The sequence below is a fragment of the Sus scrofa genome, chromosome 1 (genome assembly GCF_000003025.6).
Source record: "Sus scrofa isolate TJ Tabasco breed Duroc chromosome 1, Sscrofa11.1, whole genome shotgun sequence".
Classification (NCBI taxonomy): Eukaryota; Metazoa; Chordata; class Mammalia; order Artiodactyla; family Suidae; genus Sus; species Sus scrofa.
The window spans coordinates 264,476,480-264,501,223 of NC_010443.5; the positions used below are offsets into that span (position 1 = coordinate 264,476,480).

A 24,744-nucleotide genomic window follows, 5' to 3' on the forward strand; every position below is an offset into this window, starting at 1 on the left:
ATTTTTTCTAAAACACCTTTTTGGGCTCTGTTTTGATATAGTTTTCCTTTTTTAGTCTGTTGGTATGGTAAATTACATTGATTTTCAAAATACTTAACCAATTTGTTAACCACTTGATCATGATGCATCATCGTTTTTATATATTGCTGGATTCAATTTGCTAATATTTTGTTAATGATTTTTACATCTACATTTATTAGGTATAATGGTCAAAAGCTTTCTTTCCTCATAAATCTTCATTTGATTTTCATGTCAGGATAATGCTGACCTAATAAAATAAGGTGGCAGGTGTTCCCTTCCCTGCTGCTGTCTGAAAAATCCTTAAATATATGATAGAATTAATCGGTGAAGCTATCCAGGCCTGGAGTTTTCTTTGTGAGAAAGTTTTAATTACAAATCCAAATTTCTCTAATAGAAACAGTACTGTTTCTCTATTTTCTATTCCTTCGTTGGTCGCTTTCTGTAATTTGTGTATTTCAAGGCATTGGTTCATTTCATCCAACTTGTCAAAATTATAGGCATCAAGTTCTTCATAATATTCCCTCTAATTCTTCTTTTCTCTATTTAAAAAAGACATTTTGGAGTATTTTTAGAGTCACAGAAAAGTTGCAGATAGGAGAATGAGTGCCCACATATGCCTCACCCAGTGTGTTTCCCATATCTTACATTGCCATGGTGCATTTGCCAAAACTAAGAGACCAACATAAGCATGTTAATATTAACTAAACTCCAAACTCTGTAATTTCACCAGTTTTTCCATTGATGTCTCTTTTCTATCCCAGGATCCAATCCAGATTCCATACTGCATTTAGGTGTCATGCCTCCTTAGCATCCTCTGGTTTGCAGAAGTTCTCCAGTCTTTCCTGTGTTTTAAATGACTTCCCTAGTTTTGAGAAGTACTGGTCAGGTATTTGATAGACTGTCCCTCGATCTGAGTTTATCTGAAGTTTCTGTCATGAATTGACTGGGTTTGGGGGAAAAATAACACAGGGGTGACACAGCCTCCACATTACATCATGTCAAAGTTACAAATGACACAGCACTTGGTTAAGGTAGTATCTGTCATTTCTCCACTAGGGTTACTTTTTCTCTTTACATACTCCAGCTTTTGGAAGAGAGTCACTAGGTCCAGCCCGCATTCAAGTGCATGTGTGTGTGGTGGAGAGGCAGAGATTAAGCTCCTTCTCCTAGGCAGAACAGTATCTACAGATATTATTTGGAATTCTTCTACAGGGAAGATTTATTTCTTCTCCCCTACCAACTGTCTTGATTGGTGTTTGTCATGGTATATTCTTTCCATCCTTTTACTTTTCACCTGACTCTTTATATATAAAGTGAAATTCTTGTAGACAGCATATAATTGGGTTTCGCTTTTCAAATACAATTTAATAATCTCCGTTAAGTGGAGTATTTAGACAATGCACATTTAATGTAATAATCAATGTAGTTGGGTAACTCTTATCATCTTGTTAACTTTCCTATTTGTTCCATTTGTGTTTGGTTCCTTTATCTCCCCCCTACCCTCGCCCAGCGCCAAAGTCTGGATCTTTCATATTGGCTTATTAGCAATATATCATTGTCTTACTTTCTTTTCTTAGCGGCTCCTCTAAGGTTTACAATATAGAGTTTTAACTTAATAGTCTGCTTTCAAATAATATTGTACCAGTTTACATATAATTTAAGCACCTTAAAATAGTACACTTTCATCCTCCACCTGTCCTTTGTGCTACTGCTGTCATGCATTTACTTCTGTGTGTAGCACATAATACACTGATATCATTTAAATACTCAATTATCTTTTACAGCAGTTAAAATGAGAAAATCTTTTATAGTTACCCACGTATTTGCTTACTCCTGGCACTTTTCACTCTCTTATTGTCCAAGTTTCTTTGTGGTATCATTTTCCTCTCATCTGAAGAAACTCCTTTAACATTTCTTATTATGCAGGTCTGCTGACAATGATTTCTCTCACTTTTTGTCTGAAGTAGTTTTAATTTTGTCTTTATTTTTAAGGATTTTTTTCCATTGGATACAGATTTCAAGGTTGACAAAAATTTTCTTTCATTACTTTAAAAATGTCATTCCATTATCTTCTGGTTCATGATCTTTTTTTAAAATTACTCCATGAATTTTATTACATTTATAGTAGTACAATGATCGTCACAACCCAGTTTTATAGCATTTCCATCCCAAACCCCCAGTGCATCCCCTGACCTGCCAACCTGTCTCATTTGGAAACCATAAGTTTTTCAAGTCTGTGAGTCAGTATCTGTTCTGCAAAGACGTTCACTGTGTCCCTTTTTTAGATTCCACATGTAAGTGACAGTATATGATGTTGGTGTCTCACTATTTGACTAACTTCACTTAGCATGATAATTTCTAGGTCATTCTATGTTGCTGCAAATGCCATTCTTTCTTTCCTTTTAATGGCTGAGTAATATTCCATTGTGCTTATGTACCACATCTTCTTTATCCACTCCTCTGTTGATAGACATTTAGGTTGTTTCCATGTCTTGGCTATTGTAAATAGCACTGCAGTGAACATTGGAGTACACGTGTCTTTTCAAGTCATGGTTTTCTCTGGATAGATGCCCAGGTTTAATTATGTCCCATTTGTTTATTTTTGCTTTTATTGTCATTACTCTAAGAAGTAGATCTGAGAAGATATTGTTGTGGAGTGGGATTGCTGGATCAAATGGTAATTCTATTTTTAGTTTTCTGAGGAATGTCCATACTGTTTTCCACAGTGTTTGCACTGATTTACATTCCCACCAACAGTGTACTAGGGTTCTCTTTTCTCCACACCCTCTCCAGCATTTATTGTTTGTAGACTTTTTGATGATGGCCATTCTGGCCAGTATAAGGTGGTACCTCATAGTGGTTTTGATTTGCATTTCTCTAAAAATTAGTGATGTTGGAGTTCCTGTCGTGGCGCTGTGGTTAATGAATCCGACTAGGAACCATGAGGTTGCGGGTTCGATCCCTGCCCTTGCTCAATGGGTTAACGATCCGGCGTTGCCGTGAGCTGTGGTGTAGGTTGCAGACACGGCTCGGATCCTGCGTTGCTGTGGCTCTGGCGTAGGCTGGCAGCTACAGCTCTGATTCGACCCCTAGCCTGGGAACCTCCATATACCGCAGGAGCGGCTCAAGAAATGGCAAAAAAAAAAAAAAAAAAAAAAAATAAAAAAAAAAAATAAATAAAAATTAGTGATGTTGAACATCTTTTCATGTATTTTTTTGCCGTCTGTATGTCTTCTTTGGAGAATTGTCTGTTCAGATCTTCTGCCCATTTTTTGGTGGAGTTGTTTTTTTTTTGGTATTGAGCTGCAAGAGGTGTTTATAAACTTGGGAGATTAATCCCTTGTCCCTTCATTTGCAAATATTTTCTATGAGTTGTCTTTTCATTTTGTTTAGGGTTTCCTTTGCTGTACAGAAAATTTTAGGTTTAATTATGTCCCATTTGTTTATTTTTGCTTTTATTGTCATTACTCTAAGAAGTAGATCTGAGAAGATATTGTTGTGGTTTATGTCAGAGAGCATTTGGTTTATGTTTTCCTCTAAGAGTTTTATAGTATCTGGTCTTATGTTTAGGTCTTTAATCCACTTTGAGTCTATTTTTTTGTATGGTGTTAGGAAGTGTTCTAATTTCATTCTTTTACACGTGACTGTCCAGTTTTCCCAGCACCATTTATTGAAGGGGGTGTCTTTTCTCCATTGTATATTCTTGCCTCCTTTGTCATAGATGAGTTGACTGTAGGTGCGTGGGTTTAATTCTGGGCTTTCTATCTTGTTCCACTGATCTATATTTCTGTCTTTGTCCCAGTACCATGTGGTTTTGATGACTATAGCTTTATAGTTTAGTCTGAAGTCAGGGAGCATGATTCTTCCAGCTCCATTTTTCTTTCTCCTGATCTTTCTTACAGGAAGTCTTCTGCCATTGTTTCTTTCTTTTATACAATGTGTCTTTTTCCTTTAACTTATTTTAAACTTTGTATCACTTGTTTTTTAACTAATTATCATGATGCACCTTTGTGTGGTTTTGTTTGGGTCTATTATGCTTGAGTTTATCATTTTCATCAAAATAGAAAAAAAAAACTGGCTAAAATTAAATATTTTTCTCTTTCTGTCCTCCTCTCCTTCTAGAACTCTAATTACATGTATGTTAGTCCTCTCGATGTTTTGCTATGGGTCCTTGAGGTTCTGTTAATCTTTTCCAATTTTTTCTTTCTATGCTTCATATTGGATAGATTTTTTTTTTTTTTGCTATGTCTTTATATTCACTGAGCATTTATGCTGTAGCATCTAATATCCTTTTAGTCCTATTAGTGAAAATTTCATTCTGGGTATTATATCTTTAACCTCTAGATACTCCCTTTCATTCTTTTTACGGCTTCCATTTCTTTCCTGATTTAATTCAAGTCTCCCTTTAAATTCATGGGCACACTTCAACTTTATAATATCTTAAGGTTCTTGTCTGCTAATTTTATCATATATGCCATTTTTGAGTTTATTTCTATTAATTAATTTTTCTCTTGGTACATTTTTTTCCTGATTCTCAACATGACTAGTATTTTTTTTGATAGGATGCTAGATTCTGTGAATGTTAATATAGTTGAGTGCTGGATTTTGTTGTCTTAAAATAGTTGAAATTTATTTTCTCAGGAGGTTAATTTTCCCATATATCAGGTTGATCCTGATAAGGCTTAAAAAATGTTTTTTTAAAAAAACTATTTGCTGAAGTTTAACATGCATATATAAAAGCACACATATCATTGTGTACAGCTTGATAAATTCTTGCCCACGTACCTGGCACTCAGATAAAAAGCCAACACATTACTAGCACCTCTGAAGCCTCTCTCTTCTGCTCCTCAAGGCTTGGTTTTAAACTGTATGAGGGCAGGGCTAAAATCACCTTTACTCTGAAAAAATTCATAGTACCACGCCTTGGCATGGCCTCCAGGGGTCTCTAATGATTGTCTGAGTGATCAGCAAGCTCTTCTTAATCTGGCTATGTGAGCTCCCCCTGCACATGGGCAGGTCAGTCTATAGCAGATTAGTCAAGATTTCAGATTTTTGCTAAGTAACTCCCTCTTAACTGGCACTCTGACCCACAAATTTAAATCATCTCTCCCTCAAACTTAGATCTCTAACCCCTTGACTCAGCAAGACTGTTGTGCTTTGCTGGGGAGTCCCCTCTGGCATCAGAATCCAGAAAAATGCCTCAAGGCAGGAAGCCAGGGTGATCACAGGCCTCATCACAATTGCTTCCTTTCTCTCAGGGATTATATTCCTGCACTGCCGGTTGTCCAATATGTGAAAACAGTTGTTTTCATATTTGCCCAGAGTTTTATTTGTAAATGGAGGGAGGAGAAACTCAGTTCCAATTATTCCATCATGACTAGAAGCAGAACAAAGGCCTCTTTTAATAAAATTTCCAGCATGGATGCCATGTTTTGCAAGATTTCATCTACCAAAATAACCCAATCCATATGTCCCTTCCATCCTTCCATCTATCTATTCAGTGGCTGCTACATCCCTCAGAAACAAAGATGAATAAAACTTGATTCCTGCCCTCAAAGAACTCACGATTAAAAGGGAAAGCTAGGAATGTGTAATATAGTATGCTGCTGGATAGTAGAGTATAATTTTTTAAGCAACATAAGGGTTTGTGAGGACAAAGACAAGGGTATGGTCAAATCTACTTGGAGAGGTCAGGGAAAGTTTTTACAGCCTTTCGTTTAGCCTAAGTCTTAAAAAATGAGTAGAGATTGACAGATGGGATAGGACATTTGGGATAGAAGAAACTCTGTATGCAAAGCATAAAGTTATGAAACAACATGTAAGCTTGGGAGCACTACTAATTCCTATGATATAGAGTTTGGAGCAGGGAGAGGAAAGAGCTAAATTATGGGGGGAAATGGAAGGATGCTCTCATAGAAGAGGGCCCTGCATGCCCTGCTAACCATCATTCACATCTATAATTCATCACTGTTACCACCACCTAGGGCGCTCACAGGATAATTGTTTTATTCATATTATACTCATTATACTTAATTCTCACAACCACTATGAGGAAACTACACAACTCACGATGAGGAGAGCTTACATAATTTTGACCAAGAGCACATGATTAGTTAAGTACAGAAGCCAAGATTTAAACACAGGTCTGTTGGATTCCACAGCCAACAAAAAAATCTTACCTCTAAATCTTTAGGCACTGGGAAGTTAAGGAAGGACTTGTTGTTTTTCGTTTTTTAAATTATGTTCATTGATGAAATGGTTTTCAGTAGGATGGAATCTTTATTTTAGAAAGGGCCTCTGATACATGAATTAGAAGGGCTGGAGTCTAAAAAAACCAGTTCAGAGGCTGCTGCTAACAGTGCAGGGGAGAAATGAGAGCTGGGATTAGGTGGTGTTTAGGAGGGATGGACAGAGGATTTGAGAAGTGTTTAAGCAGCAGTATCTGGAGTTCCCACTTGTGGCTCGATGGTAATACACCTGACTAGTATCCATGAGGACAAGGTTTCGATCCCCAGCCTCGCTCAATGGGTTAAGGATCTGGTGTTGCCATGAGCTGTGGTGTAGGCTGCAGACACGGCTTGGATCCTGAGTTGCTATGGCTGTGGGGTAGGCTGGCAGCTGTAGCTCTGATTCAACCCCAGCCTGGGAACTTCCATATGCTGTGGGTATGGCCCTAAAAAAAAAAGGCAGAATCTGTCAGACACAGCAAACAAGCAGATTTGGCGAAGGGAAAATTGTGAGGTCAACTGTGGACATGCTGAAGCCTGGCCCTGTACCACATGCTGGGGACACAAAGGAGTGTGGGATGAGGCTGGCCCTCTCCAGGGCTGGATGGCTGACAGCCCCAGTGAAGGCAACCCCCTCCTCGCTCACGGTAGGAACATCATCAGCACCCTGTGCTGCAGCCCCAACCGCTTTTGGCTCTGCTGCCACAGCCCCAGCATCAAGGCAGAGCCCCAGTGCACCTCTCTGGCTTTGCCTGCGGATGGCCAGACTTTGTCTGCTGGCTGCTCAGAGAGTGAGGTACAAGTGTGGCAGGTGACCATCTACACTCGCTAGAAATATATGTCAGAGCTTTAAAAATAAAAAACCTGACTTTCTAACTTAGAAGACTCAAATCTATGAATCAGAATCTATGACTTCTACTGAAACACACTAAGTACACATTCCCTCTCCACTACTATCTTGGAATCTTTGATGGGTCTAGAGCCCCGTTCTGGACACCACTGCTCTGGAACATTCTCAACCCTGCCACAAACCAGGCTGCAAACAGGAGGGGCTTTTTGTGAAAGCTGAGAACTATTAGGATGTGGAGGGAACCAACTGTCCTTTAACTCTGGCTGTAGTTTTTGACAAGAATTGTATTAAAAACAAGGCAGGTACCACTATGCAACACTGAAAACATGTGCACAGTGCCAAGCATCTGATGAACACCACCATCTCATGGACTTGCCACAACCATCCTAACAATGGCCTAATACTCCCTTTTTAAGGATGGGAAGAGGAAGCTCAGGGAGGGACAATAACTTGCTCAAGTTGCTCTGATTCCCTGAAGCTACCTCACTGACCACTGACAAGGCACTTTGGAATGTGCCCTCTTCAGGAACCTCCATTACCCTCGCTCTGGACCCTTCTGTGCCTGATCCCTATTTTCTTTGTGGCCCCCGTTGTGCTCTACCCGCCATTTATGTAATTTACATGTCTGTTTCCCCTACTGGAATATGCTCTTTGAAGGAAAAGACTAGATCTGCCTCATCTCCAGGTCAGAGCACTCACTGCACAAGGGATGGTCAGTCCAGGGTCTGTGCCATCCACCACGCATCCTGGACTGCCCGAGACCCTGGCCCTTCCTTCACCTAAAATACCCCCGGCTCACTTGCCACATTTACTCAGCACTTGCAAGGGCCATACCTAAAGCTATCTCAGATTTAAAGGAAGAACTTTTCCACTGAAAAGGAACTGGGATAGAAACCTCAGATTCTTTGGACAAAAGAACTCAAATTATGGCCAAGAAGCCCTAAGACATCAACCACATCCCCTTGTCCTGACACGATCGGCAGCAAACCTCACAGTGTCTGGCACTTTTATTTCTCCTACGCTGTCATTTCTCTCTGCCTCAGAGGGGGGTGATGTACGTGGAGTGGAGGCAGCACAGACTGGGTGTCATGCAGACTCTGCTCCGATCACAGCTCTGCCCCCGCCAGCAACACAAGTGCTCCCTAAAGTTCTCTCCTCCCCCACCTATTCCATGGGGCCAGGGCGCTCTGTGGAGTGACAGAGTTGGATTCACTTTTTGCCTCCCCCTCTTCTTAGCTCTGTGGGTAAAGTGAGAATAAGAAAAACACTTCCCTCAGAGTGCTATGAAGAGTAAGTGGGAGGTCAATGACGAGCATTTAGCATGTAGAAGTCAGTGAATGGCAGCCATTGTTTAGATATGGTACAAATGACACCCTTACAGAACACAAATGACCAAAGGCTCCCACCCAGTGAGTTAAGAGAAGAGGTCTGAGACCCTGTTGCAAGCCATTCATCAGCGAATAACAATCTCTTCCAGCGAGCTAATCCCAAAGGGCCACCAGGACTCCTGGCGGTAACGCAGTGGCAGTGCCCACCTGCAATTACACAACCCTAGAGACTCAAACCCAGACCCACATCAGCACACCTGGCCAGGAACATCACTCCTTGCAGCCCAGAAGCCAGTGCGACTTTACAGGTCTTCTAGCAAGCAAGTCATGGAGGCCAAACAAGAAACACGAAACCCGGACTTCCCAGGGAAGCCCCCCCCCCAACTTGTGTGAACGATGGCCGCCCACGAGGCAGTTCTGAGTGGCAGGTGTGTGGTCAGAGTTAGTGCGGCAAAGGCAGCAGCCAGTTGTTTTTCACTAACTGAAAAGGCCCATCTCTGTCTAGACCTGAGTTAAGTAAGAAAGATTTAGGGCCCTTGGAGCCACACTCAGAGCACTCAGCAGATACCCTGTTACATGGGAAACGCTGGGTTTGATAATGGCGCAGGAAAAAAAATGTAGGTCTGAAGGGCCCCAAATTGCCCACAGTGAAGCCCTTCCACCCACTTTCGGTGGGGTTAGCCCAGGGAGGCTGTCCTGCTCTCTGGACACGGCAACGGCAATGGGGATGGCAAGACCCCCAGGTTCCAGAGAAAGAGGAGCTGTCTAGACCCTGGACTGGGATCACTTCAGATGAGAGTTGAGAGCAAAACACGGCTAAAACAGTGGACCATCTCCCAGCTTCCTTCGCTGAGACTAAGGTTCCAGAGGAAAGACAAACCAACTGCAGTTCTTAGGCCACAGGAAAACCACCGCTGTCCCCGTCCCTTCTCGCCTAAGTTGTGCTCACATCCACTGCACAAGCTCGGGAGTCAGCGCTCGAGAGCTCATTACCTACCACATCATTTGGGAGGCTCTGGAGGTCATCAAAGGGGGTTTCCAGGGTGTTGGTGTCCACATTCAGGATCACGACATCATCCAGGGCCATGTTTCTGACTTTCTGCAAGTAAAAAAAAAACAAAAAAAACCCCAGAAGAGAAAATCATTAAAGCACCATGAAGACACAAATAGTTCCCTGACCTTCTCTGGGAAAGGGGAGTAAGGAAGAAGAGTGACATTTGACAAAGGTGTGTTCTGAGGCAGGCCCAATGCCAGGTAGTTCACATGTGTGAGATTCTTTAACTGTCACAAAAACTGTGAGCTTGAATGGTCATCTCCAAGTCCCAGGAGTGGAAAGGGACTAAGTTAACATGCCCCAGGTCACAGAGCCAGGCAGAGAGATCTTTCTACCATGACATTATTTTTTTCCCCCTATATTTTCAAATTAAAAGAAAGAAGAAGAAGGAGAAGAAGCTGAAGTCTAAAAGTCTAGTTCCAGAAACACTGAATTACAGCTAGGCTCTTGGGATTGGATACCCATATTCAATCCATCCCCTCTCATTTACCGAAGGCTACTGGCCCATCTCTTTCGAATCCTGTCATTCTTTGGCATGGAAGATGTTGTATAGCCCAGTGCTAACATATTAACATTTCTCTTAAACATTAAGTGAAAAGGTCACACCTTCAATTTGTTCCAGCTAGTGAACTATGGCTCTGAGGCTCTGGCCATAGCCCATGATTCCACTGGCACAGTAATAGAAAGGGTAAGAGAGGCTGGTGCCTACTCAGCGTTCACGTTTGGTGAGAGGATGAAGGAACATGATGGAGAAAAGAAAAGCCCACCATCCAGGCACAACTCTTGATAGTCTGTGAAGTACAGGATTGAGTGGAGACTGAGTTTTGTGTGTGTGTGTGTTTTGTTTTGTTTTTTTGTCTTTTTGTCTTTTTAGGGATGCACCTATGGCATATGGAGGTTCCCCGGCTAGGGGTTGAATCAGAGCTGTAGCTGCCAGCCTACACCAGAGCCACAGCAACGCCAGATCCTAGCTGTGTCTGCAACCTACACCACAGTTCATGGCAACACTGGATCCTTAACCCACTGAGCGAGGCCAGGGATTGAACTGGCATCCTCACAGATGCTAGTCGTGTTTGTTAACCACTGAGCCACGACGGGAACTCCATAAACTGAGTCTTTAATTACACCATTTGCCCACTGCTGGAATCCATCTCTATTTTCCTCCCACCTACCAACCATTTCTAATCTCATTCAATCCTCTTAACCTATCATATATCGAAGCTCATTCTTTAGAGTCTAGAACTTCAGATCTATAAAATTTTGAAGAACTTTATTTCATTTTATCCTGGTTAAGCAGAAAACCCTGTATTTTTTTTTTTAGCCAAAATGGGATACTCGTGGATGTGAAAGAGAGCTTATTACCCCAGGGCAGCAAGCGTAAGATGGGATATATATGGTCCCCCCACATAGAGGGGATCAGTTTCATCATTAGCCACACTCTGAGCCACGGGACATGACTGTGCAGGCGTGCACTGCCCAAGCATGTCCGCCAGCCAAGGTGGGGCTGAAATCTGCCAACCCATGTGCCTGCTGAGTGGCAACAGCTGAAGGAGGGGCTGGGTGGTGGTAGAGGGAGGGAGGAGATGCCTTATCCTAATTTGTCCATGAGCACCGTCCAGGCTAGCGAAGGAGCTGGACACCCCGACGCCTGCTAAGTTTGCTGGAACGGGACAACAAATAGAATGGAGCAGATGCCTATGAGTGCTTGCTCTAGGCTTTACCTACCAAATCTCACTGAATCTTTATCAGACCCTGTGAAGTGTACATTACCACCTTCATTTTAGGTAACCTGAGGAAAATAAGGCTCAGAGAGGTGAGGTAAGGGACAGAGGTAACACAGTACGGCCGCCTCCTCAGCCCATGTTCTTGTAACACACCATCAACCTTCGTGTCGTTAGACACCCCCAGTGAAACGGACCTCCGCCACCCTTGTGAGCCTGGGCCCCAGCACCCCTTTGCCTGCCTCCCCTGCTGGGGTGTGGGTTCCCTCAGAGGTTCATCGGTTTGGTGCATAAAATCCAGCACACAACAAAATGACTGGCACTTGATAAGTGCTCCTTAGTACTGGCTGATGTTTGTCGTCTCAAATCCCAGCCTCTAGGACAGAGGCTGTTCCCTAAGTAAACGTCCTGAGATTCTTCCCAGCATGAGAGTAGAGCCATGCTGGTTAGATGCCTCCTGGGGTTGAAGTCACACTCCTAAAGGGCAGAATCCTGGAACCCTTTCATTTAACCAGAAAGACCAGGACCCTCAAATTTCTTCTGCTGTGGACGTCTCCAGGGGCTAGTCCACGAACCTATCAACCAACTCATAACCACTTACTAAATGCTTCCTATGGGCTGAGAGCTGCATGGGAGGGACAGGACTGCATACTCAGAAGTTTATTCTTCCTTCCAAACCTCAAAACTCTTATGAACGGACTGATTTATTCACAGGGTGAAAAAGCGACCAGCAAATAACTATCAGTAAGGAGCACTGATAACTAGTATTTTACAAGGCACAAACTCATTTTACAGATGAGAACATTAAGACTCAAGGTGAACTGTCCAGAGCTCCTTAGCTGCCTCACTTTGCAATCCAACAGGGTAAATACCAAGCAGTGTGTGAGCAGAAGGTTACGCACAGTCTCAATGATAATCTTTTTCACTTACATCACACTTCAAAGCTCACAAAGCACCTTCACAGAGAGGCTTTCCTTATCAACAGTAGCTGGAGGTGTGGGATCACCACTTCCATTTCAGAGATGAGAAACGGAGGCTCAGAGAGGTGAAGTGGCTTATCTAAGGTTACGGGGCTACTAACTGGCATCTTCAACTGTACAATCAGGAAAACTGTGACTGCCCTCCTTAAGCATCTTCCCCCCCGGGCTGCTGTGCAGATTAGAGATGGTACGCCCTGTGCTGGGCACACAGTAGGCCTCACAGTGGCTATGATTATTGCTTTTATAATATACACCTTCCAGCCAGGGCCAGTCTGGAAACTGCAGTGGCAATGGCCTACGGGCAACAATCCTCTGGTCCCTCTTGGTAGCTGTTTGGCTCTCACTTCAAAGGCTGAGACACTGTCACTGGACTTGGAATTAGAGAAGGGGCCACAAGGGGCTCCAGAACTCTCCAGAACTCTGCCAGTGACTCCAGGCCTTGAGGACTGAACTGAGGGCTTCTGTACCCCCCCAACCCCCCCAGAATTGCTGATTTGGCCTCATTTGACCTTCAAAGAGCTCCAAAGAGTCCCAAACTGATGGGGGTAGGCTGAAAGGCCCAGTGACAGGGCCGTTGATTCTGGATCAGAATCGGGAGTTGTTTCTGCTTTCCCAGTGGGTCCCCAGTAGCACAGACCAGCCCTTGTGGGCTCTCCACGGCTGGGCTGGAATGGGCTTTTGATTTCTTCCCACTCCTGGCTGGAGGACTTGCCGGTTAAGCTGTGTGGAGTGTTTACTTTTTGAACAATGGCAGCAGGCTGAAGAAGAGGAAAAAACCTGGCTCTTTCTTCTGACTTTCAGGCCAGGGTCCCCTTAGTAACCAAAATGCCCGTGTACCAGGCTCCAGGAGGAGCTGGGTCGGCACAGTTTCCCCTCATAGGACAATGCCTGGTGGCAAGGCCTCTTCCAAAGGAGCTGGCGTGGACTCAAGGGCCTTCCTGAAGCTCATGTTCCCAAGGAAAGAATCAGAGGCCAGCTTGGCCGGATGGTGCCCTAGCCCTGAAAGGCTCAAGGAAACAAGAGGAACGAAGAAAGGAAAAAAACCAAACAAACCCCACGAAACCCTTCAGGCTGGAGGATGGGGTGGGCGGTGCTGATGGAGAAGGAAGCTGGGCCGTTACTGGGTGCCTGCATTTAACCCTGACCACGCCATGTGGGAGACCTCACCAGCTCCATGGTAAGGAGGCTCAAAGGTCAAAGAAACTGCCCCAAATCACACAGCGAGGGACTGGCGGAGCTGACTTCTGAACCCAGTCTTTCTGACTCTTTCTGAACACGTCCCCAAACCAACTGCTCAGGCTTCAGAACAGGAATCTGCCTGCGCAGGGCACGCAGCTCTTCCGGCACTCTCAGGGCTGGCTTTCCCTACAGGAAAGGACACGCACCTTCCGTATCACAACAATTATGGAAGTCAAAATCAATAAATAAACAAACAAATAGGAAAGAGAAAAATTCAAAGAAGAAAACTGTGGTAACTCTAATGCCTCCATTTGAAGATAACGTTTTGATGTATTTCCTTCCACACCCTTCCACCCTGATCCCTACTTTTTAAAACACAGTTGAAACAATTTTTAATGTTTCTTTCTGATTTTCTCATTTATTAAATATAAGCAATGTTTCACTTCATTAAAAGCTTTGTAAAGATCATTGCTAATTGCTACAAAATGTTCCACTTCATAGAAAGAAACCCAATCAAGCCCCTTTTGTTGGCTATTTCCAGTTTTTAAGAAATTATTATAAACAATATTGTTGTGAAATCTGTAGGCATAAAACCTTGTGCTTTAGGATGGATTCCTAGAAGTGGAATTTCCTTTCTACTTCTTAAAGAGTGTCCCTCTCAAATTTGACTTTGAGAGAGATATCTTTACTTCCAATTATTTTAAAGTCATTTTATCCACAGCTTGTGTTTCCTACTCTAAGTGAAGAAAAATCAGCAAAGACACGAGCAGATGTCAAAATAGTCCTCCAAAAACCCTACCCAATTAAAACACTTACTAGTACCGCGGCACACCGAGACAGCTCTCCGGTAGCCTGTCCCACCAACACATTCCCTCTCTTTTTAGTTACAACATATGCCAAAGCTCCTGCCAGCTGCAAACCCTCCCCCCACCAGACTCTATAGGCTTTTTCTCAGAATGAAGGGGGAAAAAAAAAAAAAAAAAAAAAAAAAAAAGAGATACTGACATGCACACTGGCTTTCCAAATGGCATTTCTTGCACAGAGAAACACACAAAAATGGCATCTTCCCATAAATGTTGTTAATCAAAAATGCCTTTATCTTTATGCTTTGTCACAGACAGACTTAGGCTGACCTCTACCTTTCAGGACAGGGAAGGGAAAAAAAATCACAGAATGGGAGGTGGTCAGGGCTGGCTGAGCAAATACAGGCTCTGAAAGAAACTTTCCCTCTAAATTGTCCCTGACCACGTGGGTTGCCTTGGGCGACTCACTCAACCTCATAACCTCCCAGTTTTCATCTGTAAAATGGGGATCACGATCACCTCAGAGCTGTTGTGGGGATCAGAGAAGCAAATGCACGTAGAGGAGTGAGCACAATTCCCAGGCCATCTATAATAGGCATTCGACGAACAGAGGCTCTCTTGCCTGTACTGTCCCTTCTCCCTCAGTGGTTCCTGGGACTTGAGTGGAGTCTGGTTATCCTCAACCCAGTTTGCCCTTCCCCATGCCTGCTTATGGTTTACTCCCACAACCAGAATAATGCGTCAACCTGGAGTTATTAATACAGGTTGACATGCACACTGGCTTTCCAAATGGTCTGTAGGTTTCTTGGAGCCACCAAGACAGAACTCCATACTCTCAGCTCCCATATCAGGCAATTCGTGAATGAATGAATAAATGAGAGGCAGGAGAGCCCAGAGTCTAAGGGTCTGGGATCTGGGAGCCAGTTCATCTGAGCTCTAATACAGCTCCACCATTCACCAGCTGTGGAAACGTGGGCATTTCCCTTAATCTCTGTGCCTCAGTTTCCTCCTTTACAAAACTGGGCATAACAGGGCCTATACCTCATGTCTGTGATAAGGATTAAATGAGTTAACATTTTTAAAGTACTTAGACTAGTGCCTGGCACATGAGAAGCTCAAGAAAAATGTTTGTTAAATAAAAGTGAGGGTCTTTTGAGGGTGATGGAAATATTCTACATCTTTATTGCAGTGGTTTCATGAACATATAAAACTTAGAATTCATTGAATCGCATTCTTTAAATGGATGTTTTTTTGTGCATAAATTATAACACAACGAGTTGATAAACACATTAGTACTATGCCCAGAACATAAAATAAAGCCACAATAAGACTTTGAAAATAACAATGCATGAATGATGGTGACCAAATGCCACATGACAAGGTAATTCTGCCTGAAACCATCACTCAGTGTACATTCTGATTTGCAGCTGTGTGGATCCCTTCCTCCTTCTCTTTTTGTCTAGCCCAGAGTTTTTAAAACTTTTTTTCTGCTCATGCCCTCCTAGGATAAACACAGAATCAATGCCCCTGATACAATTCTCTACACAAAAATTGGGTCCACTTGAGAATCACTCTACCTTCTGTGTACCTTCTCTAGTCAACAAGATTTTACTGAACTTACTTTCTAAACGTGGCTATATAAAAACAGTGGGTTCCCCCTCTATCGCCTGCCTCTAAAATATAGAGTATCAGTTGCACTTGTTCAAACCACACAAGCACTTCGCGCAGATGCAGTGACCTTGCCTATCTACAGTGGGGATTGAGCAGCCAGAGACCAGGCAGGACTTCTAAGCAGGTCATAAAATGAAGAGCAAAGATTTGCACTGGCGAGGTAATCCTGGGGATCCAGAGAATGGTCAGGAGCCTGAGGTGCTCCCCTGGCTGAGGAAGCCGAGAGCTGGAGATGGAAGAAGGAAGCTGCCCTGAATCTTCAACGGCTGGACCCAGATCCAAGTCTGCCTCCTCAGCTGAGAACTGGGCTCCCTATCTAGGACGAGGCTGTGGGGGTCTATGAGGCAGCAGCATGGGATAAAGGAGCCAGCACACAGTAAACCCTTTCTGCTGTCCTTCCATCAGGACCATTGTCAGGGCAGACTGTATCTTATTTGTCTCTGCAACTCCAGTGCCCAGCACAGTGGCTAACACAGGGCAAATGCTCATTAATTGGAGAAAGAATGAAATATTGTGGTTGGGTCCATTCTTCTGGGAGGCAGGCCTGGAGCAGACATCAATGTAAGCTCAAATGGACCATGTAAGCCCAATGTAAGCGTTTGCTCCAGGAAGTGAGAGGGGGATAATAGTGATGATGATGACAGTGACAACAATCATGTGAAATTATCAGGATTAATTAGTGTAGAATTAATTCACAGTTGACACAAAAACTGACATAGGTGTTACCACGGTAGTTAAGATGTGGATTCTAGAATAAGACAGCCAGATTCGACCCTGGCCTCCACCACTTTGCAGCCTTTGATAAGTTCTTTACTTCTGAACCTCAGTTTTCTTATCTATAAAATGGGGATAATACTACCCACTGTTCAGCTGGTTTGGAGGGTTGAGTGGAATAATACAGGTAAATAATTTAACACGGTACTTAATTGCAGTAAGTGCAATAAAGGGGGAGGCTGTGAAAAGCAAGTTTCTATCCTTGCCTTTTGACAGATTAGGGTTTCAAAACGAAAGATGTGAACGACTACTTTTCAGACCAAAGGCAGAGGATAATGACTCCATTATATGCACTATTTTGATTTTGTTCCATTAAATTTAAACTCTCACCAACCTATTGTTCTTTTCCTGGCTATGTCTTAGGGACATGGGCACAGGGGCACTCTGTAGCCAGACTACAAGTGTTAATCTTGACACCATCAGTTACCACTGTGCTACCTTGGGCAGACCCTTTAACCTCCTTGTGCCTTGGTTTCCGCATCTGTTCAATGAGATTAAAATAGTACTGGTACCCAGGACAATGGTTACCCTTGAGTCAGAGGGACAATGACTGCAAGGGGGCTCAATGGGGCTTCTAGAGGGCTGGTAATATTTTGATTCTTGAGCTGGTGGTGGTTACGTGGCAGACCTGCCTTGAAAGAACTCATCTTGCTCCATACTTCGGATGAGTGCACCCTTCCCTATAAACCCCATACTCCACTTAAATGTTTATAAAAAGGAAATAGCAAGAACTTCACTGTATTTTTATGGTGGTTAAATGAGTTAACATACATATAGTACTTAGAGCAGTGTCCACTATATAAAAGGCATTGGACATTGACCCTTATATTATTATGAAAACAATTTATCAGTAATTCTATGGGTTAAAAGAATCCAATCTAGAATATATTTCATGTCAGGAAATATGTTTGCAAAGGCAGATACGCCCTGGACAACAACTGCTTCTTCCATCAGTCCTGTCTCCTTCTCCAGCAAGGAACAAAGCAGCAGTATTACTGGGTACCCTCGAAGTCCTGAGGGGCCCTCGAGGTTCTGTGTCAGCCTGCTTTGGGATAGGAGCAGGACTGAGTAGGAGTCAAATAGGGCTCTGGGTTTTATCTTCTTCAATCCCTACTCAAGAGACCCAGGGCAGGTTCTTTAAATGTAACTGAACCTCAGTTTCTTCCTCTATAAAATGGGGCTGTGACCTTGTGCAACAAAGGGTTGTGAAAAGATTAATAGGAAAAAAAAAAACATAAAAGGAAACATTTACTTTGTATCTAATTCAACCATGTTCCCATTTGCCCAGGGTGCTAGCTAGTTTTGGCTCCAGGCAGGCCTTCTCCTGCTGGAGTGACCCCAAGGCTTGTAAGCTGTCTCCCCTCCTCTGGCCAAATCAGCACCTGAGGGCCACACCTCTGACAACCAGCAACAAGACCATCCAGCAAAGGGGACAGGTCCAGACTGGCTTCCTGCAAAGACACTTTCTTCAAGAGGATGCATCACCCTCTTCTATCAGCCTGTTATCAAACCTGCAAAGTACTTTACTTTGGCTCAGAGAAAGTCCAGTGTTTGTCTCTCTCTGAAAAAGGCACAACTGATATGGCTCCTGGCATGATACTTAATGTCTCACTTAAGTATGACTTATTGGCAGTTTTTTTTTTTTTTTTTTTTTTTTTTTAAGTTTTGAAAGGCAGAGAATACGGTTAAAACTAAACAAAAAATAACACCTTGGAGTTCCTGTCGTGGCTCAGTGGTTAACTATCTGACTAGGAAAGATGAGGTTTCGGGTTTGACCCCTGCCCTTGCTCAGTGGGTTAACGATCCGGCGTTGCCATGAGCTGTGGTGTAGGTTGCAGACGCGGCTCGGATGCCGCGTTGCTGTGGCTCTGGGGTAGGCTGGCAGCTACAGCTCCAATTAGACCCCTAGCCTAGGAACCTCCATACGCTGCGGGAGCGGCCCAAGAAATGGCAAAAAGACAAAAAAAAAAATCTTCATAGTCCATCAATCTAGACTTTATCTTAAGCAACAGTTGGCCTGGCTTCACACACACTGTCACCTCTTAGGCTGACTATACTCCTGGTTACGTGTGAGCCGAGGCACAGCTAACTTTACGGGGGCCTGCACGGGCCAGGGACTGAGTTACACACTCTGCATCCATCATCTTACTGACTCCCACAACAATAAAATGAGAGCTACTAGCTGTTGTGTTCCTCCTGTGGCTCAACCCTTACATGTACCACTTAATGCAATCCTCATGACACTTCTGCAGAGAGATGAGGAAAGGGAGGGTAATAGAGATAAAATAATTTGTCCAAAGCCCTGTGTCTTCACATCAGTGGAGCTAACACTGAACTCAGTTGAACACCAAAACCTTTGTATTACCCAACGCACCTTACTAACTGCTGTGACACACTGTTTCCATCAACAAACATTCTGAGCAGCTGTAATTTAATAGATGTTTGTCAGGCACATACCAGAAGAATCAAGCAGCTTGATGGTTGGTCTAGACTCCATTAAAATTCTGAAGGGGTAGGGTTTCCTATGGCATTCTGTACCCATTTGATGGATGAAGACACTGAGGCTAGAGATTAAACAGTTTGCCCATGTTCTCATGGTTGCCGTATCTGGGTCCCCCACGCCAATGTTCTTTCCACGATACAGCACACATCAAATGTACTCAAATGCATGCGCATGTCTATGAGAACATAACAAAAAACAGCGTGGGGGAGCTGTGGCCTCCCAGGAGGAAGGGAGAGAGGAATCGGAGGGAAAGAGGGAAGGGCAGGAAGAAGAGAGGTATACTCAGGTATCCTAACTCTACTCCCTCCTGAAGCCTCAGATACCCTCAGACGGAAGAGTGCCATTTTCTTTCCCTTCCTCAGGCCTCAAAGGTCACTGAGCTGCCAAGCAGTTGATAAACGTAGTAGCTTTCCTTGGAGCCAGGAGGCACTCATTTGCTCCTTCCTGCCCTGCAAAATTAAAAATCTAAGCCCGACGACAGTTCAGAGGAGCCCTGAAAACACTGCTGGAATGTCCCAGTGTGCTTTAAACAGAAACAGAAGCTTGGCAGGGGAGGGAAGTGGTGTAAGCACCTCACGGGTCAGGCCAAACCCACTCCTCACAAGGGAGTAGCACTGACTCTCATCAATGAAGCCAGAGACTTTCAAGGCAGGTCAGCAAAGGGGCTATTTCTCTGATGGACTTTTCCTCCTTTCCTGACCATCCATCCATTGGGCATTTACGTATTCACCCAATTATTCACTGATTTGGTCGGACAGGCTTCAGAGAGCCAATTGCATGAACCTGATGTGAGGTCCTAAGGACAGAGACGACTCAAATGTGATCTCTAATCTCAAGGGGCTCCCAGCCTGTTTGTGTGGGGGTGGTGTGAATGGGGAGGGCTGGGGTAAATTCTAACCAATAAGCCTAAGAAAAGGCACAGTCATATTATGTAGCAGAAAAGACCTCAGTCTGGTGGGACATCTCCACTCACATGGAGTCTGCCTGGCTTCCTCCCCAGGATGGCCATGGGCCCAGGGGCGCAGAGTCCCGGGGCTGGTGCCCTGGCTTACTCGCTCACTCACCAGGTTGCTTTAGGCAAGGCCTTTGCTTCCTTTAGCACTAGTCAAGTTTCCTTCTCTGTGAAATTGGGTCTTGAGCCTCACCGTCAGGATTGTTGAGAAGATTAAAAGGAGACATGGGAGGGCAAGTGCTTCACAGAGGGCCAGCCACAAGGCAGACACTCAGACAGCGCCTGTCCTCCTCCTGCGAATTTGCTTCTGCCAGTTCCGGGGCTCCCTCTACCAGACCATCCAACATGGTACCACCATCCAGCCTGACCTCCACTCTGCCCTCCGAAATGGAGCAGTGTGCCCATCTATACCTCTGACTCTGCTGGGGTTTTGGCCCAAATTGAGGCATCCTTCCTACTGTTAGAAACTCAGTCTCCTCATGAGTAAAAAGAGGACAAGGAAGGTGCCAACACCCTTCACCACTGCTGCAAAGTGCAAATGAGAGATGAGGTGGCAGAGCGCTTGGGAAGATGGCCCAGAGACAGATTACCGTGATGACCCCCTCCTGCAAGACCCTGCTCTTCGATACAACCTTCCTGACTACTCCTGCTCCCACAACAAGCTGCCTTCTTTGGTTCTAAGTAAGTACAGTGGGCAACACATACGTGGCTCCTCAATTCAAACTTGATTAGTGATGTTTCTGTTTCATGTATACCTGTCACTTCCTTCTTAAAATAACTGGTTTCACCATACCATGTTTACAAATATGGCAATAACACGCACCACTGTCACCTATAAAATACTGTCGGGTTTTAAAAGACTACATTTTAAACTATATGTTTTCATTGGATCCTCAAAGCAACCTCATGGAATAGGTATTATTATTCCCATTTCACAGCAGAGAAAAATAAAGTTCCTGCCTGAGGTCCAGACAAATAACAGAGGTAGGATTTGAGCTTTGGGCTGCTGGTCTCCAAAGCCCGGTCCCCTTCACCTCTCTGTATAACCTCTTCTGCTTTCCTGGCTTAGCAAATACTGAGGACAGTGACCAGGTCACATATTTCTTTTGTAACCTCCATGGACAGGCTTAAAAGAGGCAGATATATAACAAACAGACTCTAAAAGCAGGGCTTGTATCATGTATAGCTATATTTTGTACACACTAAAACACTTCACATAACAAAATAATTGGGTTTGAATTCTGGTCCTGCTAATTATTAGTTGTGTGACTTTGGACAAGTTGCTTTACCTTTCAGTGCCCAAATTTCATCATCTGTAAAGCATAGCCACCACTTCTGGAGTACAGATTTGTGAAAATTAAATAATGAGTGTAATATATCCAGCAGTGTTTCAAAAACAGTATCCAATTTGAAACGACGAAACTGAAATTTAATAAGAGTTTCACTTGGGTTTAAGGGGATCTTGATTCCCTAGCCCCAAAATGGTTTGGGGTCACCCTCTCATAAAACAGGGCCTTCCTTCCTCCCACACAACTGCCACTTGCCATCATTCATTCATCACTAAGCACAGCAAACCTGGACTCCCATCTCCACCTGCCTTTTATTTGAAATGTCAATTTTTAAAGAGTGGAGAGGTTGGAAACCCAATTTAACAAGCATGCTGAAACATTGTTTATTGCCCCCATAAACATGGCTTAGTGAGAATTACGGACTTAATCAGAGTGAACTTATCTCCCAGTGAAAAGGAACACTTTAAATTTCAGAAATGGCACCTTCACTGTGAAAATCTCTTAACTTTTCAAACAAACTACAGGGGGTCTTAAACATATGGGCAGTAAAGGGACAGCCATTACTGTGATTTGTCTTACCCAAGAGCCAAGGAGCCCTAAAGGTCCATAACAACTTTAAGATCTAGGAAAAATATCTGGAAAATCATATTCAGGAGACATGTCACTAAAAACACCCAAAAGATCTGCCAAGTGGCAGGTATTATCTGTACAGTTGCTTGGAGCTGCCCAAAGAAAGGACCCTGCCGTCATTAGAATGGGGCCGCGTAATAAGCAACAGCCCTGAGAAATCTCCCCTCTCCTCCTGTGTGTAAGATTAAAAACACTTAGCAATAGGTAATATTTTGGGACCTGCTTTTCAGAAGAGAGGTGCTACATAAACCCCAAAGGCTGCTAAACAGGTGGGTGATATTTTTTCCTTTTTAAAAAAACATTTCCAGAGGATGAGGTCCTATGAACCCCAACTTCCCAATCTGAGGCTTCATTAAGGCTGCTCTGATCATTCCAGGCAAGGTTTTCATAAAGACGCCCCATCTTGCAGAGAATGTATCAGCCTGGCTGCCAGAGGCAGGAAAGGCAACAGATATAAAATTTTATTATTTCAATGCCCCAGTAGCAGCCAGGAGGACTTAATGAAATCGCCAAGATTTACAATCTGAAATAGCTATTGCACAGACAGATATGGTTAAGGGAGCTGTGCCCTCTGACCTTTCAACCCTTTGATCCCCACACAGCAGGTGGCCTGGAGCCCCCTCCTGGGCATCTTCCCTCTCTTCCGACACTGCTGAACCTTGATGTGCAATAAGCCTGACCCGATACAGGTGACTCTCACAGTGCTTATCACTAGCAGCTGCTGCTAATGGATTGGCCCAAATCACTTGGCCTCGAGATGCTATATCTGAGATGGGGAGGGGGGTGAGGGATCTGCTGTGCAGTGTCCAAACTGCTGAAATGATGCCCAATAAATAGTTCAGCCTCAAGTCCAGCTGTTTGGAAATGCTTAGCAATGTCATTACCAAAAACTGTCCTAGAAATGGGACTCTGGTCTCCTCTGATTTATACTTTGAGTTAGAAAAAAAAAAAAAAAAATCACCTTTTAAAAATAAATCACAAATCTCAAAAAAAAAAAAAAAAAAATCAACCCCGAAGTCCCAAATGCATCTCTCAGAACTTCCCTAAAACCATGTGCAGCAAATTTATACCAATGAAAATCAAAACAATTTTTGGAAACCTAAAATTGACTGTTTTCAGTTCCATGAAATTTCATTTAAAAAACCCCATATGCCAAAATGTCCAAATTCTCTTATTTTTAAAAATTGGGATGACTTCCAAAATCATAGCTATCTTTTTCTTCCTTTTTTTTCTTCTTCTAAAGCTAAGGATGGGTAATGTGCATATGTACTTATCAAGCTTCATAATTTAACCCATTCGGTCAGTATAAAATATTTTCAGTAAAATGCTGAAGAAGCAGGATATAAACTTATCACCACTGCCTCTTTTAAAACAATTGACTCCTAGGCACCAGGGCTTAACAGATACTCTATTTGGTTAAGGACATGTCCAGGAGTCTAGGCGGCCCCAGTCTGCAGCTTTTGGTTTTTGTCAGATATTTGGGTTTATGGAGGGAAGGATTTTAGGCAAGACATGTGAACCATTCTGTAGGATGTTGCTAATGTCCAACTTAAGCACCACCATTGACCACACTTAGGAAAAGCCCTGAGCTCATGCGTTTGTTTCTAAACAAACATAGCACAGTGCCCCCATTCTTTACCTACAAAGGCCTGAGCTTAGGTCATGAACGTCTGAATCCAATGGGCAACGAATTAACCCACTTCTTTTGTAGCTAAATGGCATATATTTTAAATCTTCAACTTTAAATTCATTTTTAAATCAGCTGAGAATCAGACAATATGTAGAGAGAGGTTTATAGGCTCCAATTTTAGTCACAATCTTCTCTATGAATGTTTAAGTTTAGTACAGAGAGCAGTTTATGGAGAAATTAGTTTAGAAGGGGGGAAAAAAAAGGTATGGTTACTATATCACAGTTTGACCACTTTGTACGAAATTATTATTAAGCTCTCTTCTTCAGAGATGCCTATATTGGAAATATTTTATTAACATATAATATCTACCATTGGGTGAGGGTCTACTAATGGGCATGGAACTTTATCCATATTATTTCTAATTGTCATCACTTTGAGGCAGGTGACTTGAATTTTGCAGATGAAGGTGTGAAGGCAAACACACACAGATACTTGTGACTTGCCCAAGGTACAGAAGGACAAAGACTGGGGCTGGGATTCAAACTCAGCTTCACTGCCTGCCTCCAAACCCTTGGTGCATCCACACTTTCCCCAACAAAAGCAAAATGAAGACAAACAAAACAAAACAACATGCAATAACTTGTGCAGAAAATGCCAGATTTCAGCTTGCTTACACACTGCCATGGTCTATTTAAAGGCCTTCCGAATCAATTATTTTAGGTTATTAAGAGGAAGTTTAATTTGGTTGACAAACACCCCTACTGTGGTGACCTCACATATCAACAACAAATGCCTGATGGTCACAAACCCGTACCATGAGTCTGCTGAGCATGGTGTTAAACAAAACCACATGTGCCCTGCTTCCAAGAGGGATTTGACTAGGCCAAGGGTACCGCTCTTCAATCATCACGCTGCTGGTCTCTGAGCTCCCACAATGGCCCCGCCCCTAATCACTTGCAAGAAGTTTATGAAAAGAAGTCACTAGTCCCATGTGGCTGGGTTCGGTTGAAAGTGCCTTTAAGCCAATGTTGATTTAGAAAAAGTCACTCAATAAAAAATACAAAGGGAGGCTGAAAAAGAGGGCAGAGCCAATCTTAGGTAGATGTCTCAGCTTCTTTTAAGGAAAATTTA

At 43.3% G+C, this 24,744-nt stretch overlaps 1 protein-coding gene across 21 annotated transcripts in view; it reads right to left on the minus strand.

Moving 5' to 3' along the window:
* Positions 1-24,744, minus strand: part of DENND1A (DENN domain containing 1A) — a 522,363-nt gene that overhangs the window by 175,491 nt on the left and 322,128 nt on the right. For all 21 annotated transcript variants that reach the window (XM_021074670.1, XM_021074685.1, XM_021074709.1 and 18 more), the window contains one exon: positions 9,424-9,525. In XM_021074670.1, coding sequence (XP_020930329.1) covers positions 9,424-9,525 — 102 coding nt within the window. The remainder of the gene's footprint in view (positions 1-9,423; positions 9,526-24,744) is intronic.